Consider the following 24,291-nt stretch of genomic DNA (forward strand, 5'->3'; position numbering starts at 1 on the left):
AAAGATGGCAATCACTTCTTCGATTTGTCACTCCTCCTTCTCTCTCTGCCAACTGAAACTAATGAACGCACGTATTAACGTGTTTTCATATAGAGAGAATGATATGTTACATAATGCGATCTATACTGGCTATCGTGCTATATTAAGTCCACACGCAGATCATCCATATATCTAGCCATAGTTGCCTTGCCGCTTTCGATTCCCGTTCTTTACTCCACCTTACGTTAAGCTGCGTTTTGCGACCGTGTAGGACTCAACCTCCGTCACCATCTAATGGAAGTATCCTGTAATATATAGCAATGACACCGCCTGGTTATATATGTCACGGGCTATATATAGTGGCATCTCGTTTGTTTTGGATATGCGTCCGGAGAAAGGGGTAGAACGGCGAAGCAATGTAGAATGTGAAGTTATTGGGACGAACGGACGTTGGTCGGAATAAGTGCGAAAAGCGCGATGACACTCATCAGTACCGGCGATTCTTGGCGAACTGATGAGTATGTTTGCTAGACGCTGGCAGCACTGGCAGGGGGTATCTCTGTGTGCTAGCTGAAAAGATCCTTGCTTATTCAGCCAGTGGCTCGCTGACTCGTCCTATCGGAGACTTCCTGTCACTTCTGTCATGGAAGAAGACGCATTGCCTTACGATGACGAAATGGTCCCAGGAGCAAAGGCTCTTCTTCAGCCCATCAGCGTGCCGCGAACTGTAAGCTACCACCATTACTAGTATCGCCTCTAAACCATGTTCGTATGTAATAGACCGAGCTGTACGTTGTCCTGTGAGGCTATAGGCCCCAACAGACTTACTCTTCTACGGGAGCGCTCACATCGCAGCCTGAGGCATAGGATGACCACTACGTAGGCAAGTCCAAAGAAGTACCCCAACCTGACCTTCGCTAAATTAGGCTTTTCACTTTCGTCTGACTCAGTCATAAGAAGTACATTGTCTCTGCTAGTGTAAGTCACAATGAACAGATATACCTTACGTTGGTGCATAAAGCCTGCCAGCGAAGGCACATTTTTCGCCACCTAATATTGTTACGTGTATGAACAGAACATTTTCTGGACGATGTTCTCGTGTCTAACCGATACCACGTAGTGTTACACGGACAAAAAGAATTACGTCGAACTCACTGTAAAATGCTGCGGGTGTCCTTATTTAGCTGTGATCCCCATTTTCGTCGACTTGGCTCAAGCGTGTATGCGGGATAGGTCAAAATGTTGGTCATGGAACATTAATGGCCTACACAACTCTGCGTGCTCGGTGACTGCTAGCTTGTATTCGCCATGGGACTTATCCACTCTTCCCAGCCCAAGTGAAAAGACTTGCAGCTAGGCCGTTCAGCGCACGGCTCTAGGCAAGGGAGCAATATGCATATTCCTGATGGCGGACGAGAAAAGGGTTAGAATCGAGGCAGGATGGCGAAGCAAGTGCATGCCGTTTTTCCGCGCAAGGTGGAAGTAGGGCGATCATTTTCGTCGTCCAACAATAGCAGCAGAATTGTGGAAGGAGCAGCTGCGGTGGCGGCGGTTTGTACAGAACGAAACCAAGAGCAATCTTTTCTTTAAATGCCTCTTCTCTCTTTTCCCCCTTTTGCCTTTTCGTTGTTCGCTCAAGAGACGGAAATGGGACAGCAGGATCCAGATGACAGTAGCTGGGGATAGAGAGGTGAGGAGAAACTAACATCGTCACAGAGCGCTAAAGGAGAAGGAAAGGCATAATAAACATAAATTCCACTCGATGGGTTTTGCCTTAGCCGGTCTAGAACGCAGCAGAAGTAGTAGCAACAGTAGTGGCAAGAGAACGCGAAGTGAGGTATAGGAACACAAGGACAAAGAACTTTAAAAGAGGGTCAGGGGAGCTATGGGCAGATGGGACTATAAAGCGCTTGCTGGGGCTGAGTTAAAGGACGAAGTGGAGCTGGCATTAGCGGGCATGGTAGCCTTTGGTAGCGTTAGTTCTGCCGCCGCTCAGGGTGCGAGTGCTGGTGATAGCATGGAAAAGCCTAAGCAAACCCACGAGGCGTCAGCTTTTTCGAAGACAACTCACACAGGCGAACGGCGGATGAAAAACACAAGCGGTGGAATCAAGCCGAAAGGAGGAGTTAAAGATCGCGGCAACGCACTTTGCATATGTTAGATAGGAGCAAAATACTAACACTACTATTATGGCCTCCTAGTCTTCCCCGAGGGACCCGGGTTTAGTAAGGAGTCTAGCAGGCACTAGCTAACGCTCACAGTCCTACGCCTTTTGCTTAGCCCTTTATTTACTTTTCTTCAATGCAGTCGTTTGAGCCGCTCCGGCTATATTCAAAAAAGGTACCCTAGTTTTCCTTACACCATGCCAGTTTACGGAGCAAAACTAAGTATCGTACGATAAGTACAATTATTGAAGGGAAAAATTCACTGGGATAAGGAAAACACCGAGAAAGGGGTGAGAACGGAGGAAGAGAAAGAAGGACAAAGAAAAAACAGTCCTGAATATCTTGTTCCTTACCTAGGAGATTTTGTCGTCCATCAAGTAAGGTCATTGAGTCGCCGGCTTCACTTTACTCAAACTTTAGTCATTTTCACTTTGAAACCCCTTTTGCAGCAGCCTCAACAATGAGAGACTGCTTATGTTAGGAGACCCCATGCACACTGGCGACCAGGATATACGAGGCCCTATGTGAATATTGTCTGCACTACTTCGTCAGAAGGAGCTCATCGATGTGGGCAGTTAATCCAGATAAACGGACGTATTTGCAAAACCCTTGACTTTTTGCGAAAGCTGTGCGGCCCAGGTTTGCGGTTCGTCAGCCTGTACTGTTCCTGTCAAGCTCGCTACCACTGCTAACGCAGAAGGAGAGACAAATCGAGATTGATTGCTACTTTTCACACATCGCAATCTAAGCATCAAACGAACCGTCGTTGAACGACCCAACATATCGACAAATGGTGATGCCTAAATTGACTCTGTTTGGTGCCTGAGGCCGGTTCAGGGTAAAAACCTGTAAATTCCAATGAAAAAGTTTATTTGCCGTAGTTAGCAGTCGATGTCAATTATGAACAGCTAGTTCGGAATGAACAGACTTAGGTTTTAGGAAGATGAAGGATGCGTGCATCATTCTATTTATAATAGGAACTGCTATTGCAGGACCGAACCCTATCCAAACAGTGAAGTTCTAGGCTATGCAATGATCTTTTTGATCGAAGGCCAATCCGCGCTCAGATTATATCTAGTATTAAAACTAAGCCTGTATAAGAAACTGATTAATCGTTTGGGCTGTGGAGTCGAATTGTGATATGCTTTACCTTTAGGTCAGCACTTGCAATCCAATTGGAGTTTTCGACAGTGACTAACGGTACCATTCTGATTTTCTATTGCAGTTGCGAAAGCCCGTATTGAAGGTGGCCCAGAAATGTTCATCCGGACGGGCAGTGCCATAAATCTAACGTGTACGATCAGTCAGAGTGCGGAGCCTCCTCCCTTCGTCTTCTGGTACCACAACGACAAGATGATCAATTATATGCCACAGAAAGGCGAAATCACGCTGCATAAAACCAGTACTGATACGACTGTAAGTCGGCTGTACATTCGACGGGCACTCGTGCTCGACTCGGGCAATTATACATGTGGGCCAGCCAACGCTGAGCCTGTCAGCATATCGGTGCACGTTGTCGCAGGTAAGAATTTATCTGCAACACGCACGTTCAGATGGTTCGATTGGATGGACTGCATCTATGTCGAAAAAAATGTTTCATTGAATACAGTTGATGGAGGCGACCGTGTAAGCCAGCTTAAAGGTCACAGGAACGAACTTCCGTATAGCAGTTAGAACTGGCTGTTTTTTTGAAGTGGGACGTCAGCGAAAATAGCGGACCACAAAAAACCCAATCAGTGTTACTTATTCTATAAAGAGTACATTGTAGATACTAAGCTTCCTATCCAAGTTTTAAAACACCTAGGATATTTTTAAAAATATCCTAGATATTTTGAAAATTCGCTTTCATTTTTTCAGGCTCGTTTTCTCAAATCTAACTAGTGGAGTAAAGCCATATGTACAATTATATTACTATCTAATGTTGTCATTATACTATTGACACTCAGGTGGCTGACAAATGAAATAGATGTTAAAATGATACCCTTACTAATACCGGCTCCATTTGAGCCATAGTGTAAGTTAGGGGAAAAACGGTCTTTTCGGAGATCCTAGTTGTATGCTATTACTTGCTCTGCAATGGAAGGGTGCCGATATGATGTCGCATTGCCCGAGTTCACTCTAAGCTGTTGCAGCAGCTGCAATAGCGATGCGGCCACCTAAGCAGCCTGCGCAGCTGCAAAACCCAGAGCTAGTAACAGCACCTACAACCGCAGCAGCGACAACAAGAGAAAAAGGTACGCTTAAAAAGTGTTGTACGCAGATACACATAGAAGCTTGGTTTCTCAAGTGGGAACTCAAGGGGACCTGGGTGATACTAAATACATTGATGCGAGACGCACGAAAACAACGCGAAACGACCATGTATGTATCAACGACCATGCTATCGGCTGCAACATCGGCAATGGCGAAAGAACACACAGGAATTCTGCACCCGAAGAAGACAGTGGAATGGAAAAGTGCCGAGTATTGTATGTAAACGGGACGTATAAAGAGCCATACCGAAGAATCTAAGCCCCACTGGCTGAGTATCTATGAAAAAGGGGCCGTGGGTTGGCCCTACCGCCGACGGGTGCCGTGCTCGGAAAAGGACAGTTTTGAACTCTGTCTACCCTGTTCAGCCTCAAGCACCCTGCTCTCCTATCACGCACTTCTACCCTCTTCTATCCACTTTGCTGCTGGCCACATTGACCTATTCCGTCAGGGGTGCGAGCAGTGTCCATCGATCGCCTTTAGGCTGGCGACTGCTATCGAAGCTTCTCTTCTTACTGACGCCTTCTGTGTCTTCTGTTTCTTTTTGTTTTATTTCTATTTTTGCTCTGAAATAGAGACGCTCTGTGCTGTGTGGCGATGGCCGGCTATCGCCTCCCTCCGATGCTGCTAGTTTGGTATACGGGTGTAGAAGAAGCGCCCTGGTAGACATAACATATGTTTGTCTTTCCCATTTAGTCGAAAAAGCAACGTAGGCAATCGTAGATGACGGCGGCAGTAGGAAAAGAGAAGCAGCAGCTAGTTCTTTTAATGGTGGGAAAACAAGAAAGAAACAGATCGGTCTATAGTCAATAAAGCTGATACAACGAACGTCAAAAGCGAACTGGGTCTTGCAAGCCTTTCGAAAAAAATAGCAAACAGCTCCATTCTGTGAGTGGAGAAAGTTAGGGCACTCGAAGACTGACAATGGGAGTCAAATTGGGAAAATATGAGGAAACATCAAAAGGACATCTGAGCGTGGCTTGTGTAACATTTGAGTTCGGCCTTCGCCGCCTATCGCGCTACTATTGACTGTAAGGTACAAGTGAACAGACAAGTAGCAATTCGGCAAAGGTACACAAATAGAAATTAGAAGTATATAATCAGTGGTCCGTTCAGCGAATCCGCAGCTTGCAGGGATTTCTAGCGACGAGTTTTAATAAAACGAATCCATTCTACGTATGACCAATCGCATACTAGAGCAAATTTCTTTGAAAGAATATAATGCAATCATGACACGTCCTGTATGCAATGCAAGAAGGATACGAGTTTTAATTTAAACGATTTAGTATGATAGACGCATTCTCATGCATTTGCATTTGGTTGCATCCTGTTGGTTTATACATATCTCAGTGTCAGTGTAAATCAGTTGTGTTGCATTAGAGAGACCCACGTTCCTTTAATACACTTCCATGGCCTTCCGTCATAGAATGATGAAAAAGGAAACCAGAGTTGCCGAAACGAATCGAGGTCTGAGCAAGCTTAGTATAGTAGCCGGCGGAACGAGAGTGCCCCTCATGGTGCATTTACAGTATTTTATTACATGTAAGGAGCTTCTGTATGTGCATTGTACGACTGTACCATGATTTTTCTAATCGGCCAGCTGTTGTCATCAGGATAGCAGTCAAACGGCACCAGCAGGGGCTACGAAGAAACGTCCCGCTAGTCGTCGCCACTTTGTACTGGCTATGTCAGCTCGCCAGTGTTTCTAAACGAGTCAGATGAAGTTAAGGCGTGGGCCGGAGATCTGCCATTTTGCCGGGTAGAGTCCGGAAAACTGGCTATGAAGAGCTGGGAGAGGACCGAACTGGTCACGATCAGGGTAGTATTGTATTGTCACTTGACGTCGGATGATGACAATGCGATATCTGTTTTCTATGGCATCACACTGGCACACAGATCTTGGCAGAGGGTAACCAGAATATCAAGAAATTCCCTGTACGGTCTATCGGTTGTGGCACATCGGCAGTTCGGGATAGCCTTAGTTTTCTTAGTATTTTCATTGGTCCTTTCGGTTCTCCATTTCTTATTTTTCGAATTGGAGCGCACGGCTCACGCTAAGGACATAGCGAATTTAGCGATTCAACAAGCGGGCAATCCAGCGATCACTGCGTATCAATTGCAAAGCGGCAACGCCAGCAGAAGGGCAAAGCCAAGCAAAAACCATTATTCCCGGACTCATACGTTATAGTGGTAAATGACAGCCCCCTGTGGAAACAGTCAACCGTTTCAAACTGAGTTTTGCAAAAGATCCTAAAATTTCTGTTGAAATTGCTGTGGAAGAGACACCAACCACAGTAACTTAATCTGTTCCTTCTCTATCAATCTCCATTAATGCTATTACTGTCAGGTCAAGAGAATGGACAGAAAATGCTGACACTACAGAACCTAGGCGATAGGAACGTTCGATTATGAAAAGTATAATATTGCATCCCACACGGTTCTTTGCCGTTTTTCTTGAAATTTGCTAAAATTCCGTTTGAGTTTGCCTAGAATCCCCATTGCGCCCATTGCATTGTTAGAAACTGATCTGGGGAATAAACTGTATCGACTGACAGTACCACCTCTGTGGGGCTCCTTTAGCTCTTTTGGGTCATTTCAACGTTTCGCTATACCGCGCTGCCATCATGAAGATTGCTCTCGACCTTGTTGTCTTTAGATCATATCATGTCTCCTAGCACGAAGTACGTGTTACGGAAGAATAAGAATCGACAACAGCGAACGCTCACGGAAAGATTCGAGACATTCCCAATCAGCCCCGACCAGACTGGAATCGGCTGGGATGGCTGGAGCGGAACAACTGAAAGGTGGAACTGAAAGGCAGAGGTGTAGAAGAATTTGGTCAGCACTAGGATCGTTCTTGCAACCGTTACCATCTTATTTGCAACCGCAGCAGTCACAGAGACGCAACCGCTTACTGTCTTGTCAAGCTAGCTTGTTCACGACTGGTAGTACATGAGACGCCTTGCTAGTTATAGGTTTGTTACCCGACAGTATTAAGGGTACCGGCATGCGGTTTATCTATATGCACCCGGCCCTATAGCCCTGACGTCGTTTTTCTAGCATAGGTCGATCTGCCGAACTTTGTTTTGCGTGTGTTTACTCAGAGAAGCTGAGCTGCTAGTAAATTAGATAGCTACGGTTGTAGTAGCGTATTGGAAAGGACAGTAACGAGGCTAGTGACAGCGGGCATATACACACTATTCTTTTGCTACAGGGCCATCCACGCATGTCTCCTATTAGACTGTAGTTGATCTCTTGACTATCTCGGTTGGATTTGATAGTAGGTTTGGCAGACGGTATCTCGGATCGAACGAACTCGTCGATTCGTTAAGCAATATGTGATCAGCATCAGTAGCAATCCATCCCTGATGGTCTGAAGGTCCATCCATATGTCCGATGAGCGGGTATTTGAGCCTTACGAATAGCTGCTGGCTACAAGCAGAATCGACTTACAACTGCAATGGTTGGCAGGCCTGCCCGGAAGGTACTGAATACCCCCCCCCCCCCGAGCAGCACCTCGCAGCTATGCTAATCTATGCTTAGATGGGCGATCACTTACAACTGCGTGTGCGTAGACGACGGTTCCCCGCTCTGCGTGAGATGCTTTCGTTCCCCATCTACTGATTGTGATGCTGCTGTTGGCTGGCCGCGTCACCGTTGCAATAGGCGTACGGCACCCTGGATGCGCTAGTCGAAGAGGCCGCATCGGTTACCGGCAGCGCTGATGCCCGTTGGTAGATAGTATGTTACTACATGGACTTGAGCATAATAGTAAAGCAGTTGCTTTGCTTACCAATGCAGCCACGGCATTGTAGAAAAGCACTTACTTTCATTGTGGCATGTAAATGATCGATCCTGAGCAGCAGTAATAATGGAGAAATCGGTGGTATTTTAGGTTGTCGAGTGGATCGGTTCCGTTCTGGGCTAGTTTAGTTCCTCGGCTCTTGACTACCATCATCGCATAGCGATCCACGAGAAAAGTTAGCTATCTAACTCTTTCCTACAATTTCACGGAGTTCCTTGTTGTCTTTTTCATAACGGAGCTATATATATCTGCAAACCCATGTCAGTCACCTTACTTGCCCCACCAGTAGCTGCTTAAGAAGTTTGCATTCATTCGTATTCGTTTTTCCACTGCCCTATTTTTATGGGGCAGGATTGCTTCGGGTAGTCGACATGAAATGCTCAATTACCCATAGCCATTTTCGCTTTTCTATGATGTTTTTCAAATTTAGCACCATTCAGTACGTTGAGCTTACGGTAAAATTGGCTAATAAAAAGTATCTGTGCACCTCAACCAACACAGTTGAAATTATAATTGTCGAAAATGCGGCATGCCAAATCGTCATGATACTTGAAATGAATTGCCAGCTCCCCTTGAGACGTTTGACGTTGAAACAATAACGAACCAGAAAGATCTTTCAATGTTACAAATAGATCAGCTAAGGGAATAAACACCATAATAGTAACTAAGTGGCATTCGACTATTACCACATTTCCAAAGTGTGCAAAAAATGCGTAGAGACACTGCAGCCTCGTTCGGCGCACCGATGCGTGGAGGCCTTATTGTCGATAATAGATTCCCCTATAGGGTTCCCCTGACACTTTTCTACATTTGGCAACCCACTTGCAAGGGGTACCTTGCTGACTCGAACGCTCAAATCCTTGAAGCAAACATGGAGCTCTGGCCCGAGATATCTACGTACGTAGCCATTTTACAGAAAAGGTACAGTTTAAACCGCTGTCGTGAAGCTTAACGGATAAGAGATTCAAAGGCTAGGGCCGAAGTGAGGTCACAGAACATACGTACTGCATATCTATCTAGTCCGGAGATATGTGCGTGTTTATGTAAGCACTATAAGTTTAATCGGTACGTTATATTATTTTGGATTTAGCGTAATTGTATTACGATATTTCAGATTTATCTAAACAGCAAGATTGTCCTTTCTGATCGTATCTAGGAAAATTAGTTTGCCTAACTTTCGTTACGATTTACGTTTTTATCACGACTACGCTATGATGTTACGCTACAGAAGGAAATTGGAAATCATTAACACATTGGCAATGTGCCATATTATAAACAGTTTTGTCACATGTTCCTGGATTCTATTGTGTTTTTCATGCAAAGTTGCGATGCTGAGGTGGACCTACAACGCAGTTGGGTGCAAGAGTATAATTAAAGTAAGCAAAAATATGTAGGTATACTACAATGCTGTAATATTTACATATACCAATTCCGACGCTTTGGATTTTCCAATGTGTTTCCACTATCTGCTTCTCCATAACGGCCTAGCGTGACATAACACCTCCGGGCGAGTTTAGTGTACCGAGGCAGTTTGCTAATCGCCATAGTAACTGCTGATCTCCGATCATGTCTAGCGAATAGCAGCGGCGGTAGCGGAGACTCGATAAAAGTCTTTCGACACTGCCCAGAATGACGCCAGCTTGTGCCAATCGCTCGGCTGGCGTCTTCCTAGCGTCCTCGTAAGATCGCAATAAGTAACAGAATGCCAGCAGAAAAACCCTTGCTGGCAGTTTATCGCGCTACCAAAAATACCAGCAAGCCGGACTGGTGTCTTCTTAGCTATGAAAAGGCGACCATGTCCAGCAAAGAATAGAACCAGGAGGAGTACGAAGAGGACGCAGCTTTACACTCCGGGTTCCTCTTTTCCTTGTGTCATACCCTCATCTGGCCATAGCCCAGGTCCCAATGGTTCTCCCAATATTATACATTTCAGGCATCTTCACTGTATGAGACTGCAACGCCCTCGATCGACCAAGTTAGACCATCATACAGCGGGCGTTGGAGCAGGATGTTGTCTCCTCTGCATCAGGAACAGCCAAGCGACCGGATATCTCTGCCCCGTCAGCGTTCTCTTCGCTCCTAGCCGATAGCGGTTCGTCGTCACTCACATAGCCACGGTTTGTCGTTTTGCCTCTACGTTCGAGCTGGGGTTCAGCTGACACGGCCAACTCTGGGCTTTCTTAGCTCTTAGTTTACATCGCCTTTTCTGCTCCTATCACCTCGAAAATCTCCCTCTCAGGAGGGTGTGGGCGGTTGTGCACGTGTGTCTACATGAGATCCACGTAGAACACACTCTAAACTTGTCCTCTTATTCGCATTTAGCCCAAGCAAAAGAGAGCGACTACGATCAGCCATTCCTCGTGTTCAGTCGAGACGCACACACACATATCGGCGTACCGAGTCCGGTTCCACAGACGCCGAACATGTGGACGGAAGGATTTGTCATCTCCTTCATTCTGCTTTGGCTTGAGCACTCATTCTGCACCGCTTTCATCGACGCAAATCGGGAGCGGTAGTGCGGCGGCAGGGGTTGGCTCATCCATACTTCGTTTCAGTATAGTGCCACCTTATTCACGACCAAAGTTCGGAATAAAGAGAGCCAAAGGGGAAATGCCACTAGACTGAGCGCCGCCACTAAAGAAAGAAAATGTAGAAAATACTCCGGAGAAGAGGCAGCCATTAAGAGTGGAGGAAACGAAAGGAGGAAGAGGGAAGGGCAAGGCAGAAAGGAAGAAAACGACCGACGAAAGCATGACAAAATGGGGTTAGGCAGTTGGGAAAAGGGTTGAGGCACTACGGTGGCACAGAGTCTTGGTCAACGGAAAACGCGCTTTGCCTTTATTCCTGCGTCTTATTCTCTTATATGGTAGTGCCATAGTTGGCGCTCTTTCACCCATTCTACTTTTTCCTTCTATTGAGTCGAATATTTCAGGCTTTGCGGGGCTCGAATGAGGCTGCTTCCGCGCAAAAATAGACCTCGTTGTAGGCAAATTGTGCCGCTACTGGTTCCGCTTCGACATTTGTGCTGTCTTCGTAAATAGATCATGAATTGACGAATCACCACTATCATTGTAGCTGAAAAGACGCTGTCACAACCAGCGCAGCGGCGATTCTCATCTATATTAACATTACTAGAACTAATACTATTATCACCATGGCTGACAATAATATTGTCATTACATTCTTGTGTTGGCTGTTCTTCGTTAAGTTTTTGGGATGGATCGTGGGTAAACTGTTTTGCAGCAGCTCTGTGTGCCAGGAAGAGCAAGACCTCAAACGATGCAAGTTGGGGTTTCGATCTGCTAAGATTAATGTAAAAGGAGGAAGGTCTTCACAAAAAGTGCGATAAATATATATATATATTGAAGCATCAGTTGGTGATGATGGTAATGCTGAAGGTGGCAGCGGAGGCCACGCCAGGGAAGAAACTTTAGTCATGGAGAAAACAAGAACCCCGAATTTTAAGCCAAATAAGGGACAGATAAAAAAAAAACATTTCTAATCACAAGGTGAAAACGTCTATTAGACCATGTTATCAACAAATGAAGTCCTGTTATTAGGTGTCCTCTGTGAACGGGTAAGCCGTATAGCCGTTACCTTGTTAGTGCTTTAGGTAAGTTATAGCTGTAAGCATGAAATCCTTTCTACTGTATTAGTACTCGCGTCGAACCATATTATCGTCGAAACTAATGTGTGTGGTATTTGCCGATTTGAATTGTTTTTAGGTGAAAAACCCGCGGCAATGCAGCACGATGCAAGTCCCGGCCTGAGTTCGGTGTGTCCACGAAGTGTCGGGTGTTCGAACTGGACTATAATGGTGTTTCTCTTCATTAGCTACGCGATTGTCAAGCGCCACAGGTACGATGCACAATAGCATTTAAAAGAAATCGAATTTAAAAAAACTGTAAATATTGTTGCGCGCAACCGTCTCTTTATTTCACAAATATAGCATACTTGCATTTTGCCATTAACAATGACATAAGTGTTACTGCAAGTAAAACTCCCGCCGTTCAAATCTTTCATCCATTTAATGTTTCTTGACCTCTCCCTATTTAACTTCGTTCCAGGTAACCCGTTCTGTGTCGCCTTTGTGGAGGCCGGCCGAATAAACGCGGGCCATCGGTTGCACGGGCAGATTCTTGCTCGGGTCTGAATCTGAACGGCCTAACGACACGATGCACAACGGGACCTAGTGAAGGACTCGTAGTGGCGCCTTCGCTAGGTCGTGCGGACGGCCTTGGGCCTATAGCGAGGTCTGGCTCAATGGCCATGGGCCCTATAGGTCCCGTTGGCAATTTGAATAGTATGACATCGATGGGTACCCTTGGCGGAGGCGGCGGTGTCGGTGGAGGCGTTGGGGTAGCCGGTTCACCTACGCTCGGCGCCCAGTTTGGGCTCAATCTAAGCTTAAGCCCTCTAGGTGCATCGTCCTCGTCTTGTGCGCCCACGCTTTACCAGGCCTACCACGAGGCAGACATTGTATGACACAAGCCTCACGCTCTATAGATGATAACCTCTTTTACTCAGTTACGACAACAGCAACAACAACAAGAACAACATCCAAGCAGACGAAGCAGAAGCACAAATAAACGCGGATGAAACAGAGAAGAACAAAACACGGTTAGCGCAGATATAGGGGGCAACGTAAGCCCTACTGTAACGTCTCCTCGACCCTGGCTGTCTCACAAAACTCCGCATAAACGACGAAAATACTATCTCGCCTCTATTATTACTAGAGCAAAAGTGTCTCAAAACTACATCAGATAATGACGTGATGGTAACGAGCATAATGATAAGATTTAAGTATATATATAAATAATATTCATATTATAATGTTACTATATTAAATGAAAAATAGTGTCGCCGGTTGCGATGATAAGGGAGAGAATGCGCAGTCGAAGACTAAGAAGGTGTACAAGTGGGACGCAAAAAAGGCAATTTCCGACTGCCAGTCATGTTGCGTGTTTTTCTTTTGGGGGGGGGGGGCTCGGTTGCTTGAAGGGGGATAACTTCAACGGGATACGCAGTAAAGGCTGATGCGGGTTAGAACATCTAATTATATCGAGGGGCAATGTTAATCAATTGTTAACTTAGCACGTATCGAACTGTGGAGCAACGGCGGGCGGAAATGTCAAGCGCACTACTATATTATGGACGTTAGGCTAAGGCAGTAATGCACAAGCTGAATGTTGGTGCTGATAATAGCAGGGGAAAATGGGTTCCAGAAATTTTGGCAGTACGGAGAGACATGCCGCTGGCTTAAAGAAAGAGAACAAAAAAAAAAAGAGAGAGAATTTTGAAAATGTACAGTAATTGCACGAAAAGCTATGGTCGTATAAACGGCAGGGTGGGAGGGTCCATGCTTTCGCATCAGCGACCGTCCTAAGATCATTCGGCATGGAGTTGGACTAGTAATAATAAAATGAGAGTTTAATTACAATGATAATATTAAAAACGATATGTAACATTATTTTTACTATTTGAACTTGGCGAAATTTGTAGATATACGAAAAGTATGTTGAAACAGCATAATGGGCGATTACCACTAAACGATGATAAAGACAGATACACTGAATACGACAAACTGCTTACTATAATTACGAAGAGTATTATTATGCTGATATGAATTATAATAGTGATTTCACAGGTAGCAAAGAAAATGGATAAGGTGATGATTATTAAGCACATAAATCGGAAAAAATGATAAGAAAAGCTTGGAAGAATAGTTACTAAGGAAGCAAGGTGATCGTTACAAGGGTCGCCTGGAGGTACGGTGAATACTGGTATTTATTAAATGATTGATAACTGATAAATGGAAGGAGGACACTAATTACAAATGCTTCTTCGTAATGGGTGATATACATGTTGTAGATTTTGTACATATATAAATAAACACATATATATATATATATATATACAAAAACAAAGCTATTATATAGTATATGAATACGAGAAGCAGATTAAAATAAGGAAACGAGAAATTGAGTCTTAAAATAGGCTGACAATAATGATCCCAATGATAATAATGATGATGATGATGGTAGTTTACGATGAAGCGCAGATAAGGTGAGTTTAGCAGACAACCGCAAAAGGCAAAGAAAAATAAAATGAAAGAATAAGAGAAACAGCAGGATATATATATACATGTATGTATATATATATATATATATAGAGAGAGAGAGAGAGAGAGAGAGGGAGAGAGAGACGAAGATGACGATGAGGTGTTCCATCGGACAGCAATAGCTTCCACTGGTTGGACGGAAAAGGAACAGTGAAAAAAGGAAGGGTAGTATGATATGAGGTTGAAGCTCGCCGGTGTGTTATTCACACTGACGGCATCTTCCACCAACATCCTCAGCGATTTGACCGCCTTGGCCCACATCTTCACCTTACCTCGTTCCAAATAGCAAGCTTCATGCAAAAATTACCCTTATTTCATAATCAGCTACATAACCCATTTCTATAACATCCCCCCTTGGTTCGCTTTTGTGCTCTTCATCGATTTCACCTGCTTGATTGGATGGTGCCAAACTTATTGAGCGCAACAGCTCATCAATATTCTATGAACAGCAATGAAACCGTCATAGCTAACTTAGATGACGATAAAGCGTGTTTTCCCTCTACTGACTTGTTTCCCAACGACCAACTTGTGGGTTCCACAATCGACCACTTTCAGCTGCCTAATTCATCGATATTATCTAATTCGCCCTTTGGGCACGTCCACTTCTGCCTCGTAATCATCTTTATTTCTCAAGCATACTTTCCACCGATTATCTGTTAAGCCTATTGTGCAATCCGTTATCGTTCCCTTTTACCAACATGTATGCTTTATCCATGCGTCAAAGATGGGGTCGTGCCGCCAGCCTGAAAACTAACAGGAGCTCAAGGAATTTGCTTGTATCAAACGTAGATAATCGTGGACCCGGCCTTTCGCCGAAGCTTTAATGATAAGCGTACGCGCTGTGCCCTCTAACAGCTCAGCGCTCGTTCAACCTTTGTACTAGCCGTCCTCTTTTTGACCGTTTGCGATCATCAGGGAATTCGGGATGGTCGACGAGCCAACTACTGTTGGGGAAATGAGGCTACTGTATATACTGAAAGAAAAAAAAGCTACTTATAAAATTTTTTGTCCGCCCGCATTCCGCTTTGATGAATGCTTCTCCGAAAATGATCTACCTGGCGAAAATGTGGTGCACATTTTCTCTTTCAAGTCTTAATTTCGGGGCACTGTCAACCGACCCCAAGCGGCCATTTTGTCAGCAGGGCCAGATAGACCCTTCAAAGCGTTTTAGTCCAATCTGCACCATTGACAGTTCTGTATATACGGAGCATTAGAAGCATAGGGAAGCCAAACACGTGAAGGGAGCCGATGCCGGATCCCGATAGAAATTGCGGCCGCCATTGTATGCCTAATGGATTTAATGGACTTCAATCACTGTTGGCTGAAAACGAATACCGATATAATGAGTTTCGAGAGAACGCCCAAACCAAGCAAGTCTTGTTTGGTAAAAAGAAGCACACGCAGTCATAAGTAATCAATTCATAGGAATAGGTTTAAACAAAATGAGAAGATGTATCACGCGTTTGTTACCGACTCTCCTGTCATTTTCTACTATTTTGTGAAACGTAGTTTTGAAGAAAAGAGAACTTTATTCGCTTACTTTGTATATACAACAGTGTGTGTCTTATTAATTACTGTTATTAAAATGTTTCCCATCAAAATAACTATACATTATAGTTCAAATCAGGCGAAGTGACTTCGTTTTCTTGCCATACATGATTCTTTGTTACTTTGCTTTACGGTATCTAATTCACTTATTAGATATAACGGATGCTCAATCGTGCAATGGTCACCCTAAAATAACACACAACAGAGCCGGCATGGATCCCAGCGGAATGCTGACAAATAAAATAGAGCGAGATGAATAACACATCAGATTTCGTCATGTACAACTTGAGAGCGTTCCATTTTCTCTCTAACAAGGATAAAAGTGCTGATAATAACGCCTGGAGATAAACACAGGCAACCTGTTGTGTGTGTATATATATATATATATATATATATATATATATATATATATATATATATATAACCAATACAACCACAACAATAACCACCAATTCCCCCTTTGAGTGCAATTAGTTGACTGAAATCGATTGCAAGGCCGATGCATAATAGGCCAGACCACTGCTGTTGCCGCACAAGTAGTCTTTTCAGTTGGCCACCAGCGCCCGAGCGCCTAATAACTTGGTAAATATGCTGGTATAATCATCTTTTTTGCATCAGTTGTACGAAACCTATGAGTTGCACGTAAATGGGAGCGCGAGCCCTCTCGTCGAGCAGCACAAAAGCTTAGTAGCAGGGTCGGAAAATCCCGCGAGAGGTCCTGCTGCCCAGATATTCAGTGGCCGCACCGAACTAAACCGACCTTCGGTTGACGCCGAGTTTGCCAAATCTTGCGGCGGCTGTAGCAATTTCGATGTTTCCTGTAAGTCGACGATGCAGTGGACCGCGATATATTACGCCATCTTGCCATTAGTTCAACCAGCCGCGACAATTCGATGTTGGGCCGCGTCTGCTCCGAACTTAACTTCGTTTTACTTAGGACCTTTGCGTTCGCCTTATCCTTTCTGCCCTGCCGTTTCTGTCCGCCTTTGCCAACAAGTCGATTGAATAAGCTATACTGGAATCCGGTACAGTCGAGGGGTTAGGCTGTCATTGCGACAATCGCCCATTCACTTGAAGAAGCTGGAATCGAAGGGTGTGAATATGAGGTGAACCACTAACCCCTTGTTACTCTTTTTTAAAAAAAAAAACCCCAGTTCGACCCTAATAGCAAACGGAGGCGAAGATCGAGAATGGCTGCGCTTGTGCGGAGCCGAGCGCATAAACTCTGAGTTCTGCCCTGCACTGCATCACTACTACTATAACTATAGCAGAAGTCAACTCTTCGTGCACTGTTCCCCCAACTCGATGACCTAAAAAGCTTGTAATTAAAATTCAAGCTTTCAAAATCAGTTAGAGCCTCTGTCACTCATGTTTCGGAACCTTCAGGTGTTCGGATCGTTATGAACAATCCGCGACGAAAAGTCACGCTACATTAATTTTAAGCGCTGCTCTCAGTCTGTACAAGAAAATCGTTAGCTTGCCAAGAAGGACCGGTTCTACCAAAAAGGTTCGGGCTATTATTTCTTTACGCTAGTTCTCGTTTAGTTATACATGCAAAATGGAGACGCAGGCATATACGTAATGCAGTTTTCCTTTATAGCCAATTCAACAGCGTTCTAGATAACAATATTTCAATTCCAACCTGTATTAGTCGACATAATGGGCTGTGTCTGATTAGAATACTGATTAAATATCCGACCACAGCCTGTCGATTACGGTCGCAGGCTGGACGGGCGTGGCGTGATCTTTCTCGACGGCTTTCAACTGTGACGGCTGAACTGCTCAGAGCCATTCTCCAATCAGATCTTGTCGCCGGTTGAACGGTGGTGGGCCATTGAGGCCCAGTTTTCTTACAAGATAAAGTGACGGGCGAACTCAACCTCGTGATCGGGAAACGGCTCGGGACTAACGCTCGACGCCCGAGGTCAAAAGACAAAAATCCGGTCCATCTATACACACACATACAGGAAGAGTTACATGGAATTAAGCGTGCTATTGAGCTTCAAGTCCGTGGACAGCTAACATGCAAAAGACTGGGTGATCTGGCCGACTAGAACTTGTCACACTTTCGAGCTGATGCACAATCATATTTTTCTCTCCAGGTTACTAAAGATTTGTCTATTTGGCGGTCTAAATGCCCCGAACTAACTCGTTTTGATCTTGGGCGTCCTATTCCATCACATGATGATGACTGTTTAACGTAAGTTAGATACAGTATACATAGCAAACTAATGGGGTGTGAATAGTTTTCTTTCTCCGTAGAAGAATGTTTAAGCTCGTGGCACGTGTGTCGCATTAGTAACTTCGGTGGTGCTAGAAAAGACGATTTCATTGATATCGATGGCTGATACTGCTTATGAAAGAACATGATGATGATGATGATGCCCATGTTGATGATATGTTCATATTGATAATTACCCTGACTGAAGTAATATGTCATTGAATTGTGTATGTATGTGCACAAAGAGGGCGGAGTGCAGAAAAACGCATAGTAGTTATATAGCACGACACGAAAAATAATGATAGGAAGGCTAAAACGAAACGATTATTCTCAGACGTTATTAAGATGGCGACAAAGTAACAACAGTAGATGGCATGTACGTACAGAGAACTGCATGTACGATGTAATGGACGAAGACAATGAACACGCAATGAAAAGGGAATAGTAACAAGGTGCATACAGATCACGTTGGTGTTTTTGTCTCGCGAGAAACAAAAAGAAATACTGGATGGTCGAAAAATTTGCTAGACAGAATCAGAGATCTCAGCGATGGTTCAGTTAACTGGTCTGCCGGCAGGTAAGCAGTAGCGGCCACGACAGTCGCTGTTAATATCACTCACTGTCGCTGCTCAGGTTCGTTTCCTTTTATGATGCGCTCCGTTGACAGTGGCCAATTAGACGCGCCAGGCAAATCAGAAAAAAAAATCGAGTCTGGCTTGACCAAACTGACGAACTGGTCGGACCGAGATCTGGTCGGCCGACAGCTGGAGCTGTAAACTGTATATTTGAACAATAAAAAACAGAAAGCGTCACTGCTAAAGCGTCGTAGTAGCAGGCGGACATAGATTACATTTTTTTTTTTTATTTGTGTAGATACGAAGTTCGTCGACAAGTGCATCAAAACAGAACAGGCCGTAATATAGGCCAACCGAAGCGTGAAAGCATCAGCACTTGAAGTAGAAACACGAGATGGAAGGGTTCCGATAGAAACGTTTCAGATCTAATGGGAAATTATAATAAAGATACCAATAATGACTACCTAAACAAAAACACAAACTATCCAGATACTAGTAATAATAATAATAATAAATGGCGAATTTAAGGTAGGCAACATGGAACTTATCTTCCCCCTATTGGCATTCGAAAAAAAATAACAAAACGATAGTGAAAGTGAGACAGTAATCATTTGTCAAGCCTGTCTAAGTGAGAATGCTTCAATAAGACCCCTAATTGAACATAGTAATAAGGTAAACATGTTAAAGAGGGATAAGTGTACCAATACGATGTCGTGGGGGCTGCTGTGGGGAAGACCGTTGAACAATAAATTTTCTAGCAAGTAAAAAACCTGAATTTTACAAACTAGCCCAAGGAAATTTACTAATTCTCTGATCTGCGACTACCAATGACGACAGCTGCCTGATATGCGGGCTGCGCCTAAGCGCATCGCAGTCGAAGAGACGAGACGAGACAACTAGGGGCTACCGGAAAAGTCTGCGCCTATCAAACATACACAGTAGAGAGAGAGAGAGAGAGAGAGAGAGAGCGAGAGCGAGAGAGAGAGAGAGCGAGAGAGAGAGAGAAAAAAAACATCACTAAATAACTGTGCGCTAATAATGAGAGAGCGTGTCAACGGAAAACATGTGTATAGGAAAAAAATTGCAAGAGTTATCGTCGTGATAGCGTAGGCGATACAATCCAAGCCGGAGCGCAGGTGTAAATGACTTTGCACGATGTTAGTCGTTTCTGTTTTGTATTGATAATATGAATAATAAGAATAATTCTTGCCTTACCAGCTGCCTGAGCTCGAAGTCGTACTGCTCTGAGAGAGAGGTCGCCGTTATTCCGCCGTAAGAGCAGACGACACATAGTCTCGATAATGTTTTATTTTTATTAGGCGGTTGGTAAAACACCGAATACGACATCAGCAAGAATAGTAACAAACACAACATAAATAATGATATTAAGGAAGTGGATGACAATTATCATAATGGTGATAATAAAAATAAGACAAAACGACTCATTGTTCCCAGTCCATTCTCAGCTGAGGGTATATGTTAAAAGTCATGCAACAGACAAAACAGGAAGGCTGAAGAATTAAGTAGAAATTATTTATAATAATAAATAAAAATCGTGTAAATAAACATAAATCACGAAAACATCTAATATGTGCTTATTTCAATAGTGACAATCGCAGGCTGTATTAGATTTATAGAGTGTATTTCATGTAGAAGGTACAAACAGCAGCTACGTAGACATTCTACAATAATATTATTGTGTAAAGTTCAAGTAATGCAAAATCGTAGATAAGTTAGATGAGGTTTCAACGATTAACTGCTTTCAGAGTGGCATGTTTCCTCGCGCAGAGCCTTTAGTGCGTCGTACAGTCCGTTTCCGTCCCGTGGGTGTAAATTTTAGTGAAATTATGGTAAATCGTTGGTCGATCGCGACAATTCGTCCTCACATAAACCTGCTTTTTTTCTAGATAATTTTGCTTCTACATTAAGGAAGTCCAAAGCTCATTTTGGCCACCGTCGTAGTCCATCGTATCTTACGTTCGTCGTAGTAAACGTTCTTATCGCATAACGTATATCTATCAAGTAAAAATGGAATTAAAATGCAAATGCAGTAGACTGTACTCGATTAATATAAACAGAGCAAGGTCAACTCGGTGTCGTATGTATGAGCAAATAGGAAAGGCACAAAACTGTAACAAAAAAAATTCCCTCGAGGTCCATCATTGAGTACTAACAAGTACCTCTCACAAGTGGTGTTTATTCTTCCTGTCGAATATTCACAGCAATATGTGTTCATCACTCCGCGTGAAGAACAATTACAATTGAAGTCTCTTAATATCTGTTCGTATACTCTCTATCAGATGAACACGTACTAAAATCTCTTCTGCCTAGTTCCATAGCCTTGTTGGCATCACAGACAGTGTCTCTGAGTGATGTCGGATATCTGTTCTATTCCACAACGCGCAGAGCTAGGCTCCACCTAAAAGACATGACCCTAAACCTTGGACACCCCACTATTTGATGATCTCGAAGCGTGGAACTTTGCCTGTTACCAATGCAGTGTTTGTACACAGAGCGCAGTTATTCGTTTGTTGTTATTCCCGTGTTTTACCGTGCCCGAACTGCTGAATGTTGATCATTACGGGCGTACTAACTGTTTTGATAGTTGAAACAGTTATCTGAATCGAACGCTCCAAGTATAAGTATAAAACGATTCGATGCTTATATGTATGGTATCGGGAGTTTAACATACGTATCTACGATTAGTCTATTCCTATTGCCTATATGAGATCAATTGATACGCATAAATATGGCCAACGTTCAATTTAGCGCGGACGCATGAGTCCTTCGGCGAAAACCTACGTGCTTCTTAATAGTCGTAAGGACTTTAACATAGAACCGTTTATAATGCTATACGTACACTTAGACGCTTTATAGCAATGATATTAATTAGTAATAAATGTTCAATGACAATGCGTTAAAAGTATACAGTATAGGGATATATGTCGATCCTGATATTGAATTGCTGCAGGGTATCAGTAGTATTCAATACTTTCAATCTATGTATGTGTGCAGGATATACTTTCGACGGTGGCCAGATGAGGCAGAATTAGGGCACATATGATAAACCGACAAGGTGAGCCGTCTCGGTTGCAGATGGTAACCGAAGTAGGTAATAGTTTTTTTTTAGTATTTTCTATAAATGATGGCTAGTTGTCTTATGTCACTAAATTTAAGTACCTCTCTTTTGAGACTTCTCCCTTGGTTTGGACGTGCGCTGATATCCAAAAGAGTGCCATAGAAAGCGGGTCGCAACCACGCAAAACGACGAGCAGATTCTTGATTTGATACAAAAAAGATAACGATATGTGCCCTTGAGAGTGTAGATCAGAAATACTAATTGACCACTACGGCTTATCTAGAATAACGCCTGTGGGCTGCTTTTTCGAGTGACATAATAAATCGCACAAGATCATAAGTAGTAATTACTTTGAAATCATCCAGTTATTCATTTAACTTGAAAGATCGAAATGGAATCGCTCTTTATTAGTATCTAATTAAAGCTCCTGACTCACTAGAGTCAGGAACGGGAACTATGGAGCAGTTACACCTATACACCACTATTGGCTGCCTTCTATTGCCCACCGTTTCGAAGCGAGCGTCGATAGGGTTACGTATCAGCAAAAGGGCGAAACAGTCATCGCTGCTGTAAAATAAAACAAATAAATTCAGTCGAAATGCACGTGCATGGAAGTTGGAACGCGGAGATTCGAATCGCAGAGGTAATAGGGACTACGAATTTGTTCATCAATAAGGAAGCAAAGATGAAGGCAAACTTAACGTGCACGAAATCTATCTGATATATATATATATATATATATGTAAGTTGTGGTACTTCATTCTGAAGCAGAGATATTATATATAATAAATAAAAAACCAATGAATATTACATTTTGTGGACGATATTGTATCAGTTGATTTCAATACCGCACTATCATATATTTTAATGTTTACCTCTTTGAATAGCTAGCCGCCATATATTAGAAGCATACACATATATCTGTTGTTATATTATTGGTGGTAAGGTTTGTACTGCAGTGACTTCAGTTTGGCAGTAAACCACTACTAGATACAAGTATTCGGTTAGTTCAGCTTTCTTGTTAATAGCATGTGTAACGAACCCAACAAAAGGAAAAACAAGGTTTTTCTCTGACGGGAGACGACTGAGCAGCTGAAGCTTCTAACAATCGTTGATTTTAAAATTGTTTAAAATTTAAAAAAGTCCTGGCCCCACAACTCGTTGCCCCAAATCTCCTCCTCTTCTTTCTCTACCATATTTGCAGCCATTTAGAAAAGGGTTCATAACTGATATCTTCTATACATGTGAATAGGTCTTCTAATAAGACCCTGGAAACGTGAGTTTGCTTGTTTGGTTTTGTCGACGTGGTGGGTATGACTGTTCTTCCTTCGTTTCCGCATGAAGACACGAATTGGGCCTTCCTTTTCTGTGGGATAATCGTGCATCAGTAAGCGAGCTCGTGCACGACGTATTTTGCATATGTCACGCCGTACCACGGAGACATTGGGAATTCCAATACGGTCCAGCACGGCGTAAGCGAATGACTAATGGTGTTTGAGATGAAAGGAAAATGCAGCTCGAAAAAAAAAAACATATGGGTCCAGGCTGGTGGCAATGCGGATAAGAATTCGTTTGGTTTGGGGAAATTTTTGATCGGATATATTGTCAGTATAATAGTTTATCGGTATCGTTGTAGCCCTTTTTTACTGCCATTAGTGTTACTATTTTTGATATCGTCTTTACTTGTTCTTATGCGCAAGAAATTACCATTAGCGGAAGTCGTATTTCTTTAAAGTTTGTTGCTCCTTTGAGCAAAGCTTGAGACGACGTTTGAAATACTGTGTAATCGTTTCCTAAGTTCATCTTCAGCAACACAAAGTTTGTACTGGGTTTCGAACAAGCGCTATGTTTTCAGTGTTGTCATTATTTCACAATTTAAGCTATTAAAAAGAGTAACAACTGAATATAGTTGAAATGAGTACGAGCAACTACCTACATCTGGTTGACCTGCTAAATAGCTGTATCTGATATTCACTTGAGTCAAAATCATTTCTATGAAATGTTCTAAATTCTTTTATTATATAAGTTGTGTATAAGTTACGATGAGTTTGCACAGGTAAGTGGAAACGTTCTGGCGAAATTAATTTAAATTATTTAAAAATTAAATTACTAAAAGTAAGCTTCTATTAAATCTTTAATTTGAGAAACGATAAATTTGAATAATATATTTAGCGAAATATTTGCGGTACATAGCTAAATAAGCTGTGCGCATTATTTCGAAAAAAAAAACAAGCATAAATCATTGTTTCAATTAAGGAGTTGAAATTGTTAACTGCATTTGCGGTCCTTGTGTGGTCCCTCCGGAACAAGTGTACCTTGTTTTTCGAAATTATGTCAAACATCCAGTCATGGCTAGTGTCCGCAACTACTGATTTCGTATGCAGGAACGGTTCCTGGTATTCGATCAAACTGTCCTGGCCAGGATCTAACGTGAACTACGCCTATAACAATAACTCGCTCATGTCGACAATTGATAGCAACCGATTTTTAAGCAAGAGCGAGCAGCTCAATTCTTGAGAGCGTAATAGTATTCGTGGTCGGATGAATT

The 24,291-nt window shown here is 43.1% G+C and overlaps 1 protein-coding gene across 3 annotated transcripts in view; it reads left to right on the forward strand.

Moving 5' to 3' along the window:
- Positions 1-20,247, forward strand: part of LOC111250702 (zwei Ig domain protein zig-8-like) — a 318,518-nt gene extending 298,271 nt beyond the window's left edge. For all 3 annotated transcript variants that reach the window (XM_022806318.2, XM_086990892.1, XM_086990891.1), the window contains exons 4-6: positions 3,370-3,666; positions 11,925-12,057; positions 12,267-20,247. In XM_022806318.2, the coding sequence (XP_022662053.1) occupies positions 3,370-3,666; positions 11,925-12,057; positions 12,267-12,270 (434 nt within the window). In that variant the 3' untranslated portion in view covers positions 12,271-20,247. The remainder of the gene's footprint in view (positions 1-3,369; positions 3,667-11,924; positions 12,058-12,266) is intronic.
- The last annotated feature ends 4,044 nt before the right edge of the window (positions 20,248-24,291 follow it).

This window comes from Varroa destructor, unplaced genomic scaffold (assembly GCF_002443255.2).
Source record: "Varroa destructor unplaced genomic scaffold, Vdes_3.0 BEIS01000005.1, whole genome shotgun sequence".
NCBI lineage: Eukaryota > Metazoa > Arthropoda > Arachnida > Mesostigmata > Varroidae > Varroa > Varroa destructor.